Source organism: Medicago truncatula, chromosome 3 (assembly GCF_003473485.1).
Source record: "Medicago truncatula cultivar Jemalong A17 chromosome 3, MtrunA17r5.0-ANR, whole genome shotgun sequence".
NCBI lineage: Eukaryota > Viridiplantae > Streptophyta > Magnoliopsida > Fabales > Fabaceae > Medicago > Medicago truncatula.
In genome coordinates, this window is record NC_053044.1 from 49,303,303 (window position 1) to 49,321,461 (window position 18,159).

The 18,159-nt window shown below is 32.8% G+C and overlaps 1 protein-coding gene across 1 annotated transcript; it reads right to left on the reverse strand.

Moving 5' to 3' along the window:
• Positions 1-5,592: 5,592 nt before the first annotated feature.
• On the reverse strand, positions 5,593-16,471 carry LOC11429829 (SNF1-related protein kinase catalytic subunit alpha KIN10). The gene is made up of 12 exons (XM_024779027.1): positions 16,282-16,471; positions 15,843-16,027; positions 15,580-15,762; positions 15,314-15,445; positions 14,384-14,567; positions 14,163-14,254; positions 14,006-14,089; positions 13,579-13,719; positions 13,195-13,365; positions 7,879-7,924; positions 5,990-6,915; positions 5,593-5,835 (listed from the first exon to the last, which is right to left on the reverse strand). The coding sequence occupies exons 1-12, from the start codon at positions 16,469-16,471 to the stop codon at positions 5,593-5,595; spliced, it is 2,577 nt and encodes an 858-aa protein (XP_024634795.1).
• Positions 16,472-18,159: the final 1,688 nt, after the last annotated feature.

Consider the following 18,159-nt stretch of genomic DNA (forward strand, 5'->3'; position numbering starts at 1 on the left):
GATGGTTTTGTTTTCTAATGATTTTTTTTTCTTTTTTTTTCTTTTTTTTTTTTCTATTTTCTTTTACTTTCAAACATAAAAACTTGCAAAATAAGGATGAGGTGGCATTCCTTGTTATTCTGGGAGGGCACCATTATAACTTATAAGTAGCACATTAAGTACTTGGCCTTAGCCTTAAAATTTGACCATGTTGCAGTTGCTCTTCCGTTAGTTTCCTCTTTTTAAACGTTGTTGTGCGAGTTTACAAATATGCCATCAAATATTATAATCAGCTTGTGGGTCTAATTCAAAATATGCATCGAGTAGAAAAGTTGATAAGTTTAATTTACATGGACAATCAGTGTAAAGAGTTTTAACCATGTATTTAATATTGTGCTTAAATTATGTGTTTTTAATTCATTAAATAATGTGACAACATATAATTAGATTAGATGCATGCATATAACTTTTTTAGACTGATAATGTAAACACGAGATTGGCTCTCTCTAAAATTCACTTCTCTTAGTTATTTCCTCCAATTAAAGAGTATGGTTACCAACGTATTGGACTCATCCATCGATCTGAGTTTTTGAAAGAAATTAGAAACACATTTATCATTGTTTTATGCTATCAGGTTGCTAACCCACCAAAAATCAAGGATAAGAATAACAAAGGCTGGCTAAGATAAGATTTAAAATATTTTTTGGATTTTTTTTTTAGCAAGTATTTTGGACTTAACACCTAAGGATAATATAGTCATGTAAGTCACTGAGTCTATCTTCGTTCTCACTTGTTGAGCTTTAATCTCTTCGACTGTGGTGGGTTCATGATCTCATCAGTGGAATTAGACATTCAGATTATAATACCTAATAATCATAAAGGTTAAAACAATACAAAATGATTTTCTGCAATACAAGTAATTATGCAATTCTATAACGAGCGTTTTAAATTAAGGAAAGTTGAATTTGAAAAATTGCAATGTAGAAACAATCTAGAAACCCATAAAGTGAAATTGGGAATGATGATTTAGGAAAATTGTTAAGGAAAGTTCAAACGAGAAATAAAGAATACCTCGGTCGCGGCTAATTTATGGTGTAAAATATTCAACACCTCTCTAAGTCCCCATAACACGATGTGTGCTCTGAGAATGAAAATTGTGCTCGGAGTATGAACCATAAACACCATGAGACTTCTAGGATTACAAAGAAAAAAATATAAATTGATTGTGAAAACCCTATTAAATAATAAAAGAAATATTTGTCCTCTGAAAAAATAATGTATTTTGGAATTAACATCTTCTTCTGAATCAAATATCAAATATATATATAATTAATTTATTTTCCCTCTCAGTCACTCTTTTTTTTTTCTTACTCAAACTCTCTATTTTTGGAATCAAAGATAAATGTTCACATCTTCTTCTCGATTGAATCTATCATACTCTTAAATTTATCAAAACCAGTGCAAATATCTTTTTCTTTAGTAATAACCATTAAATATTAAAAAAGTATTTATTCTTTTGTTAAGTTAAAAAAGTATTTCGATACAACCTTTTAAATCTTATAAAATAATTTGGAGATGGATAAATTATAATCATCTCTCCTCTTATGTCAAAACATATACTTTTCTCTTTTATTATGCAAAACATATTAGAAAAAATTACACTCGTCTCTCTCTCTAAGAGAAGCTTGAATTACATTCATCTTTTCTCTTATGTTAAAATCTACAATTTTCTTCTATAAATGTTTTATTTTATTTAATAGTATAGCGATGAAAATCTAATGGATAAAAACAGATAAAAGATAGAGAAAAAGGGTGCAGATCCATTCTTATGCAAAAAATCTAAGGTTATCTCTCGAATTCAGTTAGCATATGACTTAGATGAAAAAATCGAAGTCAGGTTCATTGATAAAATTCAAGTGGGGTTACGTGAACTTAGATGGAGCACCTCTATAGTTGTGAATATATCAGAGGTGTACAGGTAACATTGAGAGTCCTCCTCTTCAAGGAACCGTATACTTGGACGTTGTTGTGCATGACCCTTTATACTTTATGCAGTAGGTCAACAGCCGTTGTACCCTATTAGATGATCAGTATTGATATTTTACTACACAAATAATCCAATCAGCAATTTTTCAAAGTATTAAAATTATTTGTGCACTTCTTAAAAGTCATACTCAAACAGGATATCAAGTATTAAAATAATACAAGTAAGCTTCATATGCAGCAACAAATTATCTGTGATCAATATGTGCATGAGTAAGCACAAACAAACAGATTCTAGTTTCTACATTTCTTCAATAGATAAGAATGAGTTCAAAATATTATTGACAAAAATATAATGGAATACATCTAAAATAATGGGATACTTTCAATAATGCAAAAAGTATTTAATTAATCTTTATGCTCAAATTAGTCTTATATTTAAGGATAGATGTAATATAAACAATTACAAGTTTCCTTACAAGAAAAAAAAATGCAATTTTTCATACGATTCATTCCTAGCAAAGCAATTGTACGTGGCATTGATCTAACACGTTCTAACTAATCGAAAACTAAAATAAAAGCCAACTTTATATTTTTTGAATTTGATCAATAAAATCGAGCCACATGTTTGATGCTCATATGATAATAAAGAGGATATTATTGTATTTAAATAAAAATATTACTCTCATAATTAATTAAATATTGTAAAAATGACATGTAATTACTTATAATAACAAATATATGATATCATTATTTAAAAAATGAAAACATTTTAAAGAGGGAAATGATAGATAAAGTGACAAACTGTATCAAGAAAATTTTAAGACCGTGTATTTGCTAACACCTTTTCTTAATTACATATCATTATCTCCCTTGATTGCAAGCAAATAATAAATTTAATTGGTTGAGACTTTTTCTTGATTAATTCTTGATAAAATCTCTATAGATAAATAACAATGCTCTTTTAAAAATGACAGAATATCACGATAATAAATAAGGAATGATATTTTAATCCAATCAAGATAGATTATAACCCAGCCTATACTCACGATAAAAATTACAATGGAAAGTCATAATAGGAAAAGAAAATGGTTTATTTTATTATATATCTTTGGTGCAGCAAATAAGAGATTTAAGAAGGATATAATTAATGTATCATATTCTGTCTCCCTCCTGACCATCAAACGGATCTAAAATAATTGAAAATAATTCTTACAAAAAACAATTTAAAAACACTATCACCAATTTTAGCGATTAAGTATTTTTTTGGAATCCCTAAAAAAGTATATTTTAGGGAATTTTAGTGATTAAGTTAAGGTCTCATTCTGAAAATCAATGAAAATTTAGTGATTAAGTTTAGGTATCATTCTGGAAACCAATGGAAAGAGTCTCAATTGATTGTCCATAAGTATTTTTCATGGATTGTAATAACAACATAAAATGCCTGTAAAAACAGCATTAAATGTATTTTCCTTAAAAGAAAGAGACATAAGAAGTCGATGCTTTTAATTTTAATGGTTGCATTAAACAATTTCACAAAAATGAATTCAAAATGCCTTAAGTCAGTCGGTAAACATTGCATTATATATGCAGTGATTGAGGTTTAAACTCTAGACATCTTACTTATGTGTGAATTTTTGACCACTAGGTTTCTTGACAAAAAAATACATGTAGTCCAGAAATCCTCAACTCAATTTATAAAATGCTGAAATTTTTAGACCGAACGATATAACTGGGTTTCGAACCACGGCCTCTCAACTTGTTTGTGAGTTTTATAGCTAATTGACATTTCGACTATCTAAAAAAAAGCTTATCCACTTTTGCGTAAGTTTCATAGTCATTTGCGAATTCGTCTGTCTAAAAAAAAAACTACCAGCAGTCTAGCGCCCATGTTTTTGTTTGTTTGTTGAGGAAGCAGTCTAGCATCCATATTTTCAGCTTCTTCTTTTCTTTCCATTAATTAACATATGTATTAATCCACTCAATCTCAATTTTTCACTAATTACTACGTATATCCATTAATATATGTATTAAAATCACAAAATTTCATTTGCTTTTTACCATTTTTTACATCACAATACTCTTCTTTTTGTTTCCTACTATTCGAATATATTTTATTTAGTTTTTATTTTTCTTTGTGACTACTAGCATTTGTCTCTCTTTTTTCTCTCAATATTCTCCACCAAGAAAATTTCACCACTGACCATTAAAATAAAATAAAATTAAAATTTTTGCTTTAAAAATTGCAATGAAAATATTTAGACTGCTATTTTCTTAAAAACTTTAGACTTATATCTTGTTTAGTAAAAAATTTTTAAAGGTCAACATATTTCGTGCACAACACGTGTTCGTACACTAATTTATTTTAATATTAACTTTAGTTTTCTACATTTCAGTATTTCTTTCCCAAATGGCTGCATATATTTGTTTTAGTTACAAGAGAAAAAAAATTGTTGCTTATGTTATCTTGCACTAAAACCCATAAATAAATAAAAAATTATTTGATTTTTTAAATACAGCTCAATGAATTTGGGAATTCACTGAAGAAACAATTTTATTTTAGGAAAATTCATTTACTATAAATATACAAAAACTCCAATGATTACGGGCATAAGGTCCTATAAATAAATCAACCCTCACACTTTCACAACATCAACATCACTTTTTCACCCTACTTTTTCTTACACGGAAAATGGCCAAAACCGTAGCATTGTTGCTACTTTTCCTCCAACTAATTACTTTCACTGCACTTGCTGAAGAGCTTAAAGCTGAATTTGACAAACCTGATCGTTTTAGGCTTCCGTTTTTTAGCCCTCGTGTCCCTGTTGAGATCAATCCAATTATGTTTAATCCAGTTAATGATCCTATTATAACTGATCCTGCTGTTAGCACACTTGATCCAAACGCGCCTCCTGCCACTTTTAAGCCTCGATCCCCTGTTAAACGTGCCCCTATCAGGCATACTCCTGTTAAACCTCCTGTTAGGTTTGATCCTGTTAACCCTCTTGGTCTAAGTACGCCTCCTCCACCGGTTTAGGTCTTGGTTTTTTTTCACTTTCGTGTTAAAATAAGGTGTTCAATACTTGAACTATCAATAGTAATAAAGAGTGACATTATGTGTAACTGACGGTTCTTATAAGAACTCAATATTAAATAAAATGACATTTACTGCTTTTGTTTAATTTGTTTTTTGTTTACAAATAAATGATTAATTTGTTGAATTCAGTATCCTTTATTGTCTGCATAATGTGTGTGGCTTCAAAAATCTCACGGCCTTCAATCTTGCAAAGCTAGAAGTACCTATAAGCTGCAAAGTTTAACTTATATTGCATGATGTGAATTAACTTTAATCACAGCTGTGAACATAATATCCTAATATAAGCTAGAAGTTAATTCTTATTGGTCCAACATGTGATTAATAAGAAGCCACACACATTACTGTGAAATATTAACCAACAGATTAATTCTTGCAATAGAGCACATCCACATAAGATTACTTAAGTTGAAACTGGACACATTCTTGTAAGTTTATTTGAACAATTTGTTTCTCTATCCATTGATGATAAAAGTGAAACAGAAAGAAACAAAAACAAAACCAGTTATAACAATCTCTTTTAAGAAGTTGCAAACTCAGCAATCTACCATGTAAACTTGTGCCGATGGCGAATTTTGAAGCAAGAAGTTAATTATTCCATCGGGTATGGGTGCAGATGGTTCCAATCCTGCTTTAAACGATTTTCTTAACTTTGCAGCTTCTTTCCGCGACTTAATTTCCTGTAACTTGGCCTCCATCAGCATCTTGCGAAACCTATATGCAAGTGGTTCCCTTTTCACTTTCAATGACTTCAAGTTACCTAAGGACGGGAGCTTGATCTTCAATACATCAGAATTTAAGGAGAGAACCTAAGAAACAAGGGATGAGGGTGGATCAATCTTATGCATGTCAATTGATTTTGGAATTTAGATCGATATAAGAAAAAACATCTTAAAAAGAAAGCAACAGTCAAAACCTGCCAATTTATGGTACCTGAAGAGTACTTGCGGTGACTGTCAATGATTTTGTATTAGTGAGCTTAAACAACCAGTTTAGTAGAAACAGTGGAGGCTCCATTTCCATTGACAGAATCTCTGCATCAATATCTACATGCTTGACATAAGAAAGACTGCTCCCAGATAATTTCTGAAATGGTTTACCAATGAAAGCAAATGTACCAAGACATGGAGCGCAGAGCTCGATTTTGTAATAATCATAGGAGTAACTACGCACTGTAAAATTGACTAGTGTGGCACTTGATATGCAAAGGGTTACTGCATCCTTCAAAGCACAATTGTAAAGGACCAAACTATTCAACCGTTTAAAGGTTGAAAATGGTTCGACCTGTGGATTATTATCACTGGGACAAAAGGCGAAATTCCCTAGATGCAAGATAGTTAATGCTGGCAAATTGAGAGATTTTGGAAACAATGTTTTTTCCTTAATATCTGTTCTAGGGTAAGCATAGAGCTTAAGACATGTTAAAGTCTTGCATGAAAAGATGCTATTGGAAATTAGTTCAATGTCACACAGATAAGATAGTTTTAACTCTTGGACATTGTGTGAAATAGCATAATTCACAACCTTTTTGAGTTGGCGAGGCTCAATGCAACCACTCTTGGAATATTCTAGAGCGTGGAGTGCGATAGAGGAATCACGAAGAGATAAAACCTTAGACACAAAGTTGGTGAATATCTTGAAAGTTCGAAAGTCATAGGAACACAATGTAAGATTTGGAAGTTGTTTCCAGAGATCCTTGTATCTTGGGGACAAAATGCAAGTTCCAACCGCGTCTTTAGCGTTCAGAAAAGACAGTATGTGGAGGATAATATAGTCATGTAAGTCACTGAGTCTATCTTCGTTTTCACTATCGTTGAGCTTTAATCTCTTCGACGACGGTGGGTTCATGATCTCCTCAGCTGAATTAGACATTCAGATTATAATACATAATAATCATAAGAGGTTAAAACAATACAGAATAATTTTCTACAATACAAGTAATTATGCAATTCTATAAGGAGCTTTTGAAATTAAGGAAAGTTGTATTCGAATAATTACAATGCAGATACAAGAAATAAGGAATACCTCGGTCGCGGCTGATTTATGGTGTAATATATTCCCACCTCGCTAAGCCCCCATAGCAAAATAGATCCTAACGATATGTGCTATGAGAAAGAAAACTGTGTTCGGAGTATGAACCATAAAACCATAAGACTTGTAGGTTTACAAACAGGGGGTAGAGCCAGGAATTTAAAACTAGGGGATCGAATACAAGGAACATAATTTGATTAAGAGAATAATTGTTTAAATATATAAGGTATATGAAAACCCTAAACTATCCCTAAAAAAAAACCCTAAACTATATTTAATATGAGTAACATTAATTGGTAAATATATTTAACATACAAAAAAAGTAAAAAAACAGTAGTGCATATGTTATAGGGTTAAATATGTTTTTAGTCCCTACAAAATCATACATTTTTAAGTATAGTCCCTCAAAAAAATTTGTTCAATTTCAGTCCTTATTTGCTATATGGACTATTCTGAGGACTAAAAATAATTCGTTTGACTATTCTTATAAAATACAATATTATGGATGATTAAACTTCCACTTAAAATTTAGCAGGGACTAAACTTAAAAGCTCATAATTCTGTAAAAACTAAAAACATATTTAACCATATATTTTGCATGTAACTTTGAAATTTGTTTCAAAAGAGAGTTTGGAAATGAAAAGTATATTTCTATGAAAACACAAAAACGACAATCGATTAACCAAGAAAATGAGCTCAGATGGTTAACGAGTTTCACCAAAGGATAAATTGTTCAGGAGAACCTAAATTTGATTCTTGAGTGGAACAAATCTTGTTCAGTCTATACTTACCTCCTGACCCAGACACTAGATTACCATGGCCCCTATACCATGAGAACTACAAGGTTAACAAAAAAAAAAAGAGATATATTCGCGTGTTTATTTTTACTTAAAACGTGTTGTGGAAATGACCGTATCGATATAGTTTACAAAATATGAGATAATTTAAAATAATATAAAGTATAAAATTAATGATATTAGCTGCCAATTAATCTAGTAACATAACATGGTAAAAAAAATAAACATTTTTTTGGCAAAAGAAAAGAACATTTTAATTAGATTAATTGGGCGGACGATAACCTAATTATTCTTGATGAAACATTTTAATATACTTTAGCTGTAGTGTATGTTGGAACAAAATGTGTTTAGCAATAATAACCCTTAAGAGTTTTGAAGATAACAAAGTATTAAAATTTTCAATTGGATAAGCTAATATTTGTTCAAGTGTACAGGTCTATAAACAATATTTGACATCTTAAATTGATCCTGAAAGAACAAATAAAGAGCAAGAATATCAACAAAAAGAGAAGCTTAAAGCATATGAAGAAATCTGCCTCTGAAGTTAAAGAAGCTCCTGAAGTTAAAATGCTCCTTAAGATACAATGCACCTGCGTCATCAGAAGCGAGTTTATCAGAAGCAAGTTCAGTAGCAATTCTATCAGAAGCAGTATATCACCAGAAACTGTAGTTCATCAGAAGATGCAACCTAAAGTTTCAAATAGCTGTTTAATGGATTTAAACTCGCCTTAAGAAAGCGAAAGACCGAAGAAAAGGTGGCAACAGTTTATTTGAAAGGATTTGAAGGCATTGGATGCTTATCCTTCAAAGAGCGTTGACAAAGTACGTCTGTACGAAGTGTGTAACGCTCCTATTTCTATTAAAGCAATTAAACATGCGAATAATACATTTATTCAAGAAATAGAGATTACATCTTATTCAAAATTCAAAAACCGATAGACATGTATGTAATTCTCAACAGTTACAGCGGAATATAAATCAGAGTGATCAAATATATACATGCCATGAGCAAATAAATCATATCCTAAAGATAAATCTCAAAACCCAAACATACGGGTAGTCATCAACAAAAATAATAATCCAAAGGAAATATAACAACCTAATCTAGACCGACACAACAAGCCTAGATCAGAGCCGACACGACACCGATATCGGAGGAAGCTCCCGATATCCCAAGCAAAGACTCACCGAGACTACTCCTGCACAACGTCTACTCACCCATATAGGCAAGTAGTCGGTTAAAACCACTGGGGGTAAGCATTACATTAACATAATCCAGATAATAATCAAATCAATTAATATCATGTACTTGAATATTAATAGCCATGCATAAATACTTATACCACAACTTGATAGTTCGTATCCACATATATCAATCACATGAATAATTATCCAATCAAAAATATTCATTCTCAACATCAATCATAGACAATCATTATCAACATTCATTCATCTCAATTCATCACCCATCACATAATTCACATAGGACTCATGCTATGATATGCACTTATGGACACATAAATGCATGCGGTACCAAATCTCAACAAGGTCGTCACCTTTCGATGCCACTTGCACATCGATTGTAAGGGCTCACACCTGCCTTACAATAATCTCGAAGTAAAAGAGTCATCCCTTTTACAGCAACAACGACTATGATGCATGGACATGTGTAATGACTCGATAATGCGACAACAATTCTCAATCTCAACTCAATATATAGGACAACATCCAATTATATTGATTATCTTCACAACATTGCATTACCAAGAAAACATGCCCACACACAGTTAAATCATAGTATTCATCATCACACAAACAACTTGATTATCAACAATCAATAATATCATTCACACCATTCACTTAATCATGTGAACATTCACCATACTCACTTGCAACAAAACAACATGTACAAGTGGAACACTATTAACTAATCTTGATAACTAATACATGTAGGAAGTTAAATCGTCCTCGGTTCATCACACTATGTCAAGCACAACTTAAGTTCATAAAGGAATCCCGTTTTCACAACCTTTTATTTCCCACTCAAAATATCATTTTACTTTGATTAAGATATTGACCACCCTTGCAAGCATCACCTAAGTCTATAGGAGCTGTAGGTTCACTTGCAATCACCATTGGATTACAAAATCTGTTTTCCGACAAAGTTTGGAACTCTCAAAATTTCACAAGTTAAGACTCATTAAAAAAAAATCCAAAGTATATGCAAGCAATCATCGTTCCAGCAGGCTTTGGGGAATTAACAGTGGTTTAACATGTTCAAAACATCATTTAAGAAAACTCGGATTGGTCCCCAAAGACCCGGAACGAAAGATCAAGGTGGTTGAAACTGGAGCTGTTCGCTTAAGCGACCCTCTGGTTCGCTTAAGCGAACAAGTTACAGTAGCAACTCGCTTTGTTCGCTTTCTGGTCGCTCACCAGTTCGCTTAAGCGACGACATTTTCGCTTAAGCGAACGAGTTCCAGTAGCAACCAGAAATCTTCGCTCACTCGTTCGCTCACAGTTCGCTTAAGCGAACTGAACCCAGAAAATACTATGAATGTTCGCTTCGCTTAACAGGTCGCTTAAGCGAACCTCTAAGCGAACCTTCACAGGTTTGCAGAAATTTTACGGGTTTGGAGCCCCTTTCACTCAAAATCCCCCAATTTGATTCCCAAATCCCAAAATATGTTTCCAGAACATGTTTACAGGTCACTATGACATTTGAGCTAACTCTTCATTTTCACCAAAACACCAACACAACTCAAATTCTCATCAACAATCCATGAATATGCAAACCCAAGCAATTATTCATTAATCATATTATCAAATAACATTCATAACATCATTTGAACAAGCATCACATCTCAAATTAATGACAACTTAGGAGAAATTCACCAATTGAGCACAATATTCATAACTTATCATTTTTACTTATTTAAACATGTAATTCCACCAACAATCATACAATCATCAACAATTCATGCATACAACATATCATCAAAGTTGGAGCACGAATTTAGCAACAATTATCCATTCATTCCTTTCAACCCATTTCATACAATTCATGAAAAATTGCAAAGAATGAATATGATTATGGTAAAGACTAACCCCCTTACCTTAGATGAAGATTAGACCAAACCTAGGCTTCAATTTAGCTCCTAAGCTCACCCAATTGGATTCTTCAAGTTCTTCTCTCCAAACCCTTATCTTCTCTTCCCACTTTCTCTCTCTAGAAATGTTTTGTGAAATGAAAATGAATTGGTTCTTCTAACACTACCCTAGTGTTATCTCTACTAGTGGGCTTAACTTAGTTTCTAGTGGACTTAACCCATTTCTATTCAAACCAAAAATATTACTACACTCCAAACGATATTTTAATTAATAACGGTAAAATGTAACCAACGGTCACTAACGGTAAAAACTAATCACTACACTAGTAACTTAGTAAAATAAGGGTTCTCACTAATTGCTAAAAGCAATTCCCACTAAAATTACAATTTTACCCATCTTCACAAAATTACCAAAATGCCCTTCTAATACGGAAACCCACATAAATGCACCCGATGACAATTAAATACACACAAGCACAAATAATCACACACAAACACATAATAAAAGTAATTAAAATAAATCTAGCTAAAAAAATCGGGCTGTTACAAAGTGTACGACCACTACCTCCACTACTATGTTTATGTCTACGCTACAAGACAAAAAAAACAGCTCTGCCTGCAGAAATGTTCCTTCAGAATAGGAATGGATTTGAACTTGATCCTTCATAGGACAACAACCAAATCAGGCAAAAGATCATTGGTGATTGATCAAGATTTCTGAACGACTCTATTTGACGTGCTTAAAGATCTCAACGACTCTTTCACACCTCTATATAAAGGAGTCAAGACTTAAAGATATAAAAAGTGAACAAACAAGAGAGCAACTCACAACAATTTGAAAGCGCCCAAACTCTGCTAAATTTGTTTCACATAAAAGCACTTAGAATTTCTGTGTTCATTTGATATATCTTAGAAATTCTTAAGTATAGAGTCTTTCAATTGCATTGTATTGTGAACACCACTGATTGTATATTAAGTGTTCAAACTCAAACAATTTTCTGTATAATTCTGTTTGAATAGAAGTCTCTTGCTTTAGTGCTTGAGCATAGGAAGTCTCTTGCTTGTGTGCTTGAGCAATTTGAAGTCTCATACTAGGTGCAGTATTGAGCAGTTGTAATCAGTTGTGATTAAACTTAGTGAAACTCTCCTTGGAAGTGCAAGGGGGACAGGACTGACTTCCGGTTTGTGGAAGGAACCTGTATAATTGCCTGTGTCTTTCTTTCTTTCTTCTCTCTTACTCTGTTTTACTCCGCTGTGCATCCAATTCTGAACTGCACATCAGAAGCAAAGTCAACTGCCTCTGAAGTGTCATCACATCAGAAGCGTTTTTCAACATGAAGTAACCTCAGAAGAAGATTTTATCTTGAGAAAAAGAAAACACAATTCAACCCCCCTTCTTGCGTTTTTCTCATCTTCAATGTATATATTTTTTTATTCTAAATATGGGGTGACCGTGGCCTCTATAGCCCCGTACCGCCGCCACTGTTTACAAAGATAAAAAAAGTAAATTGATTGTGAAACCCTATTAAATAATAAGGTTAAATAAGTTTTGAAGCTTGGATGTAGCTTGAACGTTGGTGAAGAAGGGTGTGGAAGAGGAGAAGGGCAGCCATGGAATGGTTTGTGATAGGGGAGGAGCGAGACACGGTGATGAGAAGAAGAGGGGAGTGGATAATTATTTTTATCAACACAACTAATTGTTGTTTTAATATTAAACCTCAGCCTTTGGATGTGTTTTTACCACATGTCATGCATCCATAGACTTAAATGGATAAATGGAGCTTTATGTAAATGGAGCATACTCGAACTCGTAATTTACACTCTCTTTTTTGGGAGATGGATTTTGTAGTGTAATTTTAACAAGAAAAAGTCTTTCATGAAAAGATGAGATTTCTTGAGATTGTTTTTCTTTTAAACTTTCTTCTCTCTCTCTCTCTCTCTCTCTCTCCCTCCCTATTCTCTCCTTTCTCTCTTCGTTTCTCTATCTCTCCATTATCTCTCTCTCATCTCTCATCCCCCCTCTCTCTATCTCATAAGAAAATAAAAAATTGTATTGAGAATATTATGATAGAGAGTATGTCGTAATCAATGTTCCGCAAATCGAGTGTTAACTCTCTGAGATTAAAGAGTTTACGTTTTTAGGTACAAAAATCGTGTTAACTCTGAATGCAACATAGATTAGGATTATCAGGGTAACTACCTGCACTTTGAACAGGACCACATAATTGTTAACCATTCCTCCATGATGACCAAGGATGCCAACATCCCTTCTGCACTTCATCTTATAGGGTCCAATTTGTTCCCAATAAACATTCAATTGTTCCAGAGCTTTAAGGACCTCAGTCATTATCTCATGAGGTTGGGCTTGAGACTATCACAAAGTCAACGAACAGAACAAACAACTTAAAGACATCAGTAATAGAAACATAATCGGTTGAAACAATCACAAACATACAACAATTAATTTATTAACAGCTAGGAATGATTGCTTGTGATGGTGGAATAATTTATAGATGCCAAGTAATATAAAATCATTACGGAATCCAGTTTTGATACGAAAAACCTAACAAATAATATACAACACCTTAAGGCAAAGAGTCCATTTTCTCTCAACAGGGAACTGGTGCCTCATTCCTACTCCTTGATAATCCATATTCTCTGAAAAGCAGTGCCCACCAACTGGAGAAGCAACTTCACCGGAGTGGATATGGTTCAAGCTAGAATCCTGAGTAGTCGTATCATAAAACCAATATCATTGAGAAAACACACTATTTCCATGGTAAAATACTGCAAAAACAACTACTATAAAGATGAGTTTCACTGTGCGATTTACTCATGGGAATATACTATTAACAGGCATTTTTGAGACTAACGCACTTCACGCGGGGATACAATTTAAAAGTAACTTAAAAATGTTTCTTATCACTATAAAATATAAGCTAAATAACCGAATCACTTCAAAGATAGACATCTAATGAAATTGTAAGTAATTGAAGAGGAATCAAACTCACATTTGTCTCTTGAAATTCAGCTCCAAAATAGCCAGTGGAAACACAAAAACGATTGTCCAATAACAAATAGTAAGTTACAGTACCCTGAAATAAAATTGATGGTAATAAGAAGCAATCTGGCAGGCAGGTATGTAATGTGAAAATGAATGGAACAAACCTCATTTTGCACCCTGTTGCTAAGGGACTCAATCAATTGATTCTTGTCAAATCCCCTATTAACCACCTCCTGAAGAATGTCCACATCAATCTGCAAAATCACAATATTGGCTGAAATTGTTTTGGCTGATTAGTACAAGAACCGTATTATATTCAACACATAGGTAATACTAGTGCACCACAGCAACACAGAAAGAAAGCAGAACCCTTAAAAAAAAAACTTTTTGACCTGTTGAAGTGTATTTGTCGGTGGCATCGCCAAATAACGTGGCAGACCAACTTTGAACCATGGGTGTTGGCGCATCTCAGGTATGGTCATCCTTTTCATGGGATCAACCACAATCAACCTTGTTATCAAATCTCTAGTATCAGGAGAAAGATGACTTGGAAAAGTATATATCCCAGCCTATAACAAAATATAGTAGGACTGCTTCAGAAGCAAAATAAAAACTATTTGCGAAGAGGATCATTGGAGAGATAAATGATAAAACTAAAACATGATTTGAGTTATGGAGTTCTAAAAAAGAATTCGTCCAATAGGTTAATTCAAAGTTATTATTAACAGTGCACTTTTAATACATGAGACCGAACTGCATACTGAAATCTCTACAGCAATCTAGACCATGCATCAGAACTCTGACAGAAAAGAATCATGAGATTGTGGATTGAAATGAGTGTAAAGTTGATAGATGAGTAGAATGGTATAAATTTCACGATCTTGATAGGTTGAAGAAACCAGCAATTTTTTTTGGCATATTTCCCCAAATTAATACTATGTGCATATTATTAACTATTCGACCTGCTAACTTAGTAATGAAGAAAATCGACTAATAAATTAAATACTCTAATAGATGTTAATATTGTCCTAGTAAAAGAATTATGCCTTTCAGGCCTAGTCATAACTCTCCATCAGCACAAGGAAAAGGCCAAGCTCAAAACCAGTAAATAAATAATATTGCTGAGAGCTACATTAGATAGTCATAAGACATGAACAATGGTTATAAGTTGGAAGTAACCTTCACCAACGAACTTGTTTAAAGGTATGAGTTAGGCCCAAATCCATATTCCAATAAATATGACATGACAGTGGTGGGTGATAAAAATCTGTTAGTCCTCACAATCACAAACTCAAAAACAAAAACAAAATTATACCTTCATTTTTCTGAAGAGTTGTGGAGTATTTACATCATCAAAAGGAAGACTGCCGCAGAGAAGTGCGTATAAAATTATACCACAACTCCAAACATCTACTTCAGGTCCAACATAAGATTTCCCAGAGATAACCTGCAATAAATGACAGTTTGACTACGAAGTATGAATCATAGGAGGAAGAAAATGTAAATTATCAAAATGAACAATGTCATGTCAACAATAATAACTTATTCAATTTCAAATCTAAAATCCGTAGATATACAAACCTCTGGAGCTGCATAGTTAGGGCTTCCACAACTTGTATTAAGTAAGTGACCATCACGCATGTTGCTGCTCAAGCCAAAATCAGCAATTTTGACACTCTTTTTTGAGTCCAAAAGTATATTTTCAGGTTTCAGGTCTCTATGAGCTACCATAGTCTTGTGACAGTACTCCACACCAGAGATTATCTGATTTCAATATAGAAGTAAGCTTAAATATTTTGTCGAAGTATACGCTTCTCAACTACTCAAAACAGAAGAAATTATACCTGCTGGAAGAATGTGCGAGCTTCGTTTTCTTGCAACCTACCCTTTTGTGCTATGTAGTCAAAGAGATCTCCATTTTCCGCATATTCCATCACCATATATATGTCTGTTGAGGTTTCTACAACCTCATAAAGGCGTATAACGTGATGATGCATGAACATTTTTAAAATTTCTATTTCTCTTCTAACTGCAACATATTGAAGTTTTTTTTTTTTATAAGCATATTTAATCAACCAAGACTTCGCTGAAGCAAAAACACAGAATTTGAAAACTATAGCTTAAGAAAATCAAGAATCAAACTCCAAATACACACACCATATGTTTTTGAACTTAAAGACAAAAAAATTACTGAAAAAAGAATGGGAAAAACTAAAAAATATTAAAATCAAGTCCTGCAATTCAATAGGGAGTATGAGTCATTGGTATATAAAGGATCAAGACCTTTTTCTTCCATTTTCATGATATTCATCTTGCTGCGGTTAAGAATCTTTATGGCAACTTTTTGACCGGTCAATACATGGTCTGCAATTTTCACTTTGCCAAAGGACCCTATACCAAGTGTTTTTCCTATTTTATAGTTTCGTAGAAACTCGTTCACGTTTCCACCACCAGGGCCAGCTGATCCATCCATTTCTGAAATCTAGAGTGAAATTCAGAAAGAAATAACATTAAGCTCAAACACATTAACATTTTTAAATAAAATTAATGACTTACTTATTGAGTTAAGGGAATTATTTACCTTTGACTACCTTAAACAATGTATATATAATTGGATGCAAACAACTATGATCACAGAAAGCAAAATAAGAAGTATACTTATTTTCTTTTTAAGGCTCCACGAGAGCACTTGATGCCCCGTTGGTTTCATGGAAAATATCTTCTCAGTTGCCAGCATTTGGTGCACAACTCAAGAAATAACTTTTTCATAATATTTAGTTGATCCACAAAAATCTACCTACCAATAGAACACAATAGAATAGCTAACAAAAAAGAGGAAACCGATGCATCAAATACACTAAAGAGTGAATTTAACACACCAAGGTAACACACCGATGAGTTGTGCCTTTAGTGAGGTGCATACATGTGCACACCTCTTTAGAGTGTGTTTGGACGAGGGAATGCAATTTTTTGAGAGAATTCAGAACCTCTAGGTTTGGATGCGGGAATGTAGAGGTAATGTAATTTTTTTAGCAAATTTTTTATTACTTTATCCAAACAAAAACATTTAAAAATGAAGGAAATTCAATTGAATTATTTGAATTGCCCAAAGTTCTAGATTCTCTAAAATTTCCGGTTACCTCGTCCAAAGACATTAGGGTTTTGACCTTAAATCCAACTTTAATCACACCCTACTTCCGTCTCGTCCAAAGACATTAGGGTTTTGACCTTAAATCCAACTTTAATCACACCCTACTTCCGTCTTCTGAAAAGCATCATCTCAAATAATTACCTCAATTCCATTCCACCTCACTTTCAAAGATCTTCTCTCAATTTTTCTAGACTAATCTAAATGAGTTTGTTTTTCATCTACCACTCCCTAATGTCCTCATTCATTTACAGCCAATGATACAAAAAACACACTTAACAATTAAAATAATATATATAAACGATAAAACACGCATGCAGACAGCCAATATTATTTTGAGAAAATACATAATTCAATGTAATCATATGTGTAAGCCGACATGTGTCTAACATCAGGACACATCTGATCTAAAGAGTAAGCATGATTCATACTATATAAATAATCAAGTAAAATAAAATAAGAAATTCTGATTGAATGAATTCAAAATCGTAAGAAAAAAATTAAAATCTTGGTGAGAAGAAAAGGAAAAGAGAGAAAAGACATAATACCTTGCGAGTCGAGCGGGACTGAAGAGTGATATGTAATGCGAGAGAATAATATGTTAGCGATTTATTATATATTTATAGATTTAGTGGAATCACACTGCTGAGTCACAGCTGACTGCTTTAATTTCAATTAAGATTCATACTTTATTCAAATTGATTAACTTCAAAAATAATTTTGATTCGCTTTATTTTTTTTTAACCATGATTTGCTTCATTGTTATTGTCAATTTCAGCATAGAACAGTGAAGCAAAAAAATTACAGTATATATAAAAACGGAACCCATAACCAAAACTTGTAGCAGCTCATAATTTTTTTGGCCCAATTTAGTTATTCACATAAAATAATAGCTATAGTTATTTAACCATTTCATTATCAATCAGAAGACAAATTAGTTTGTGATTTCGATTAATTTTTTTTGGTGGTGAGTGATTTTAATTTGCCACCTTATAAAAATATCAAGAATTAAT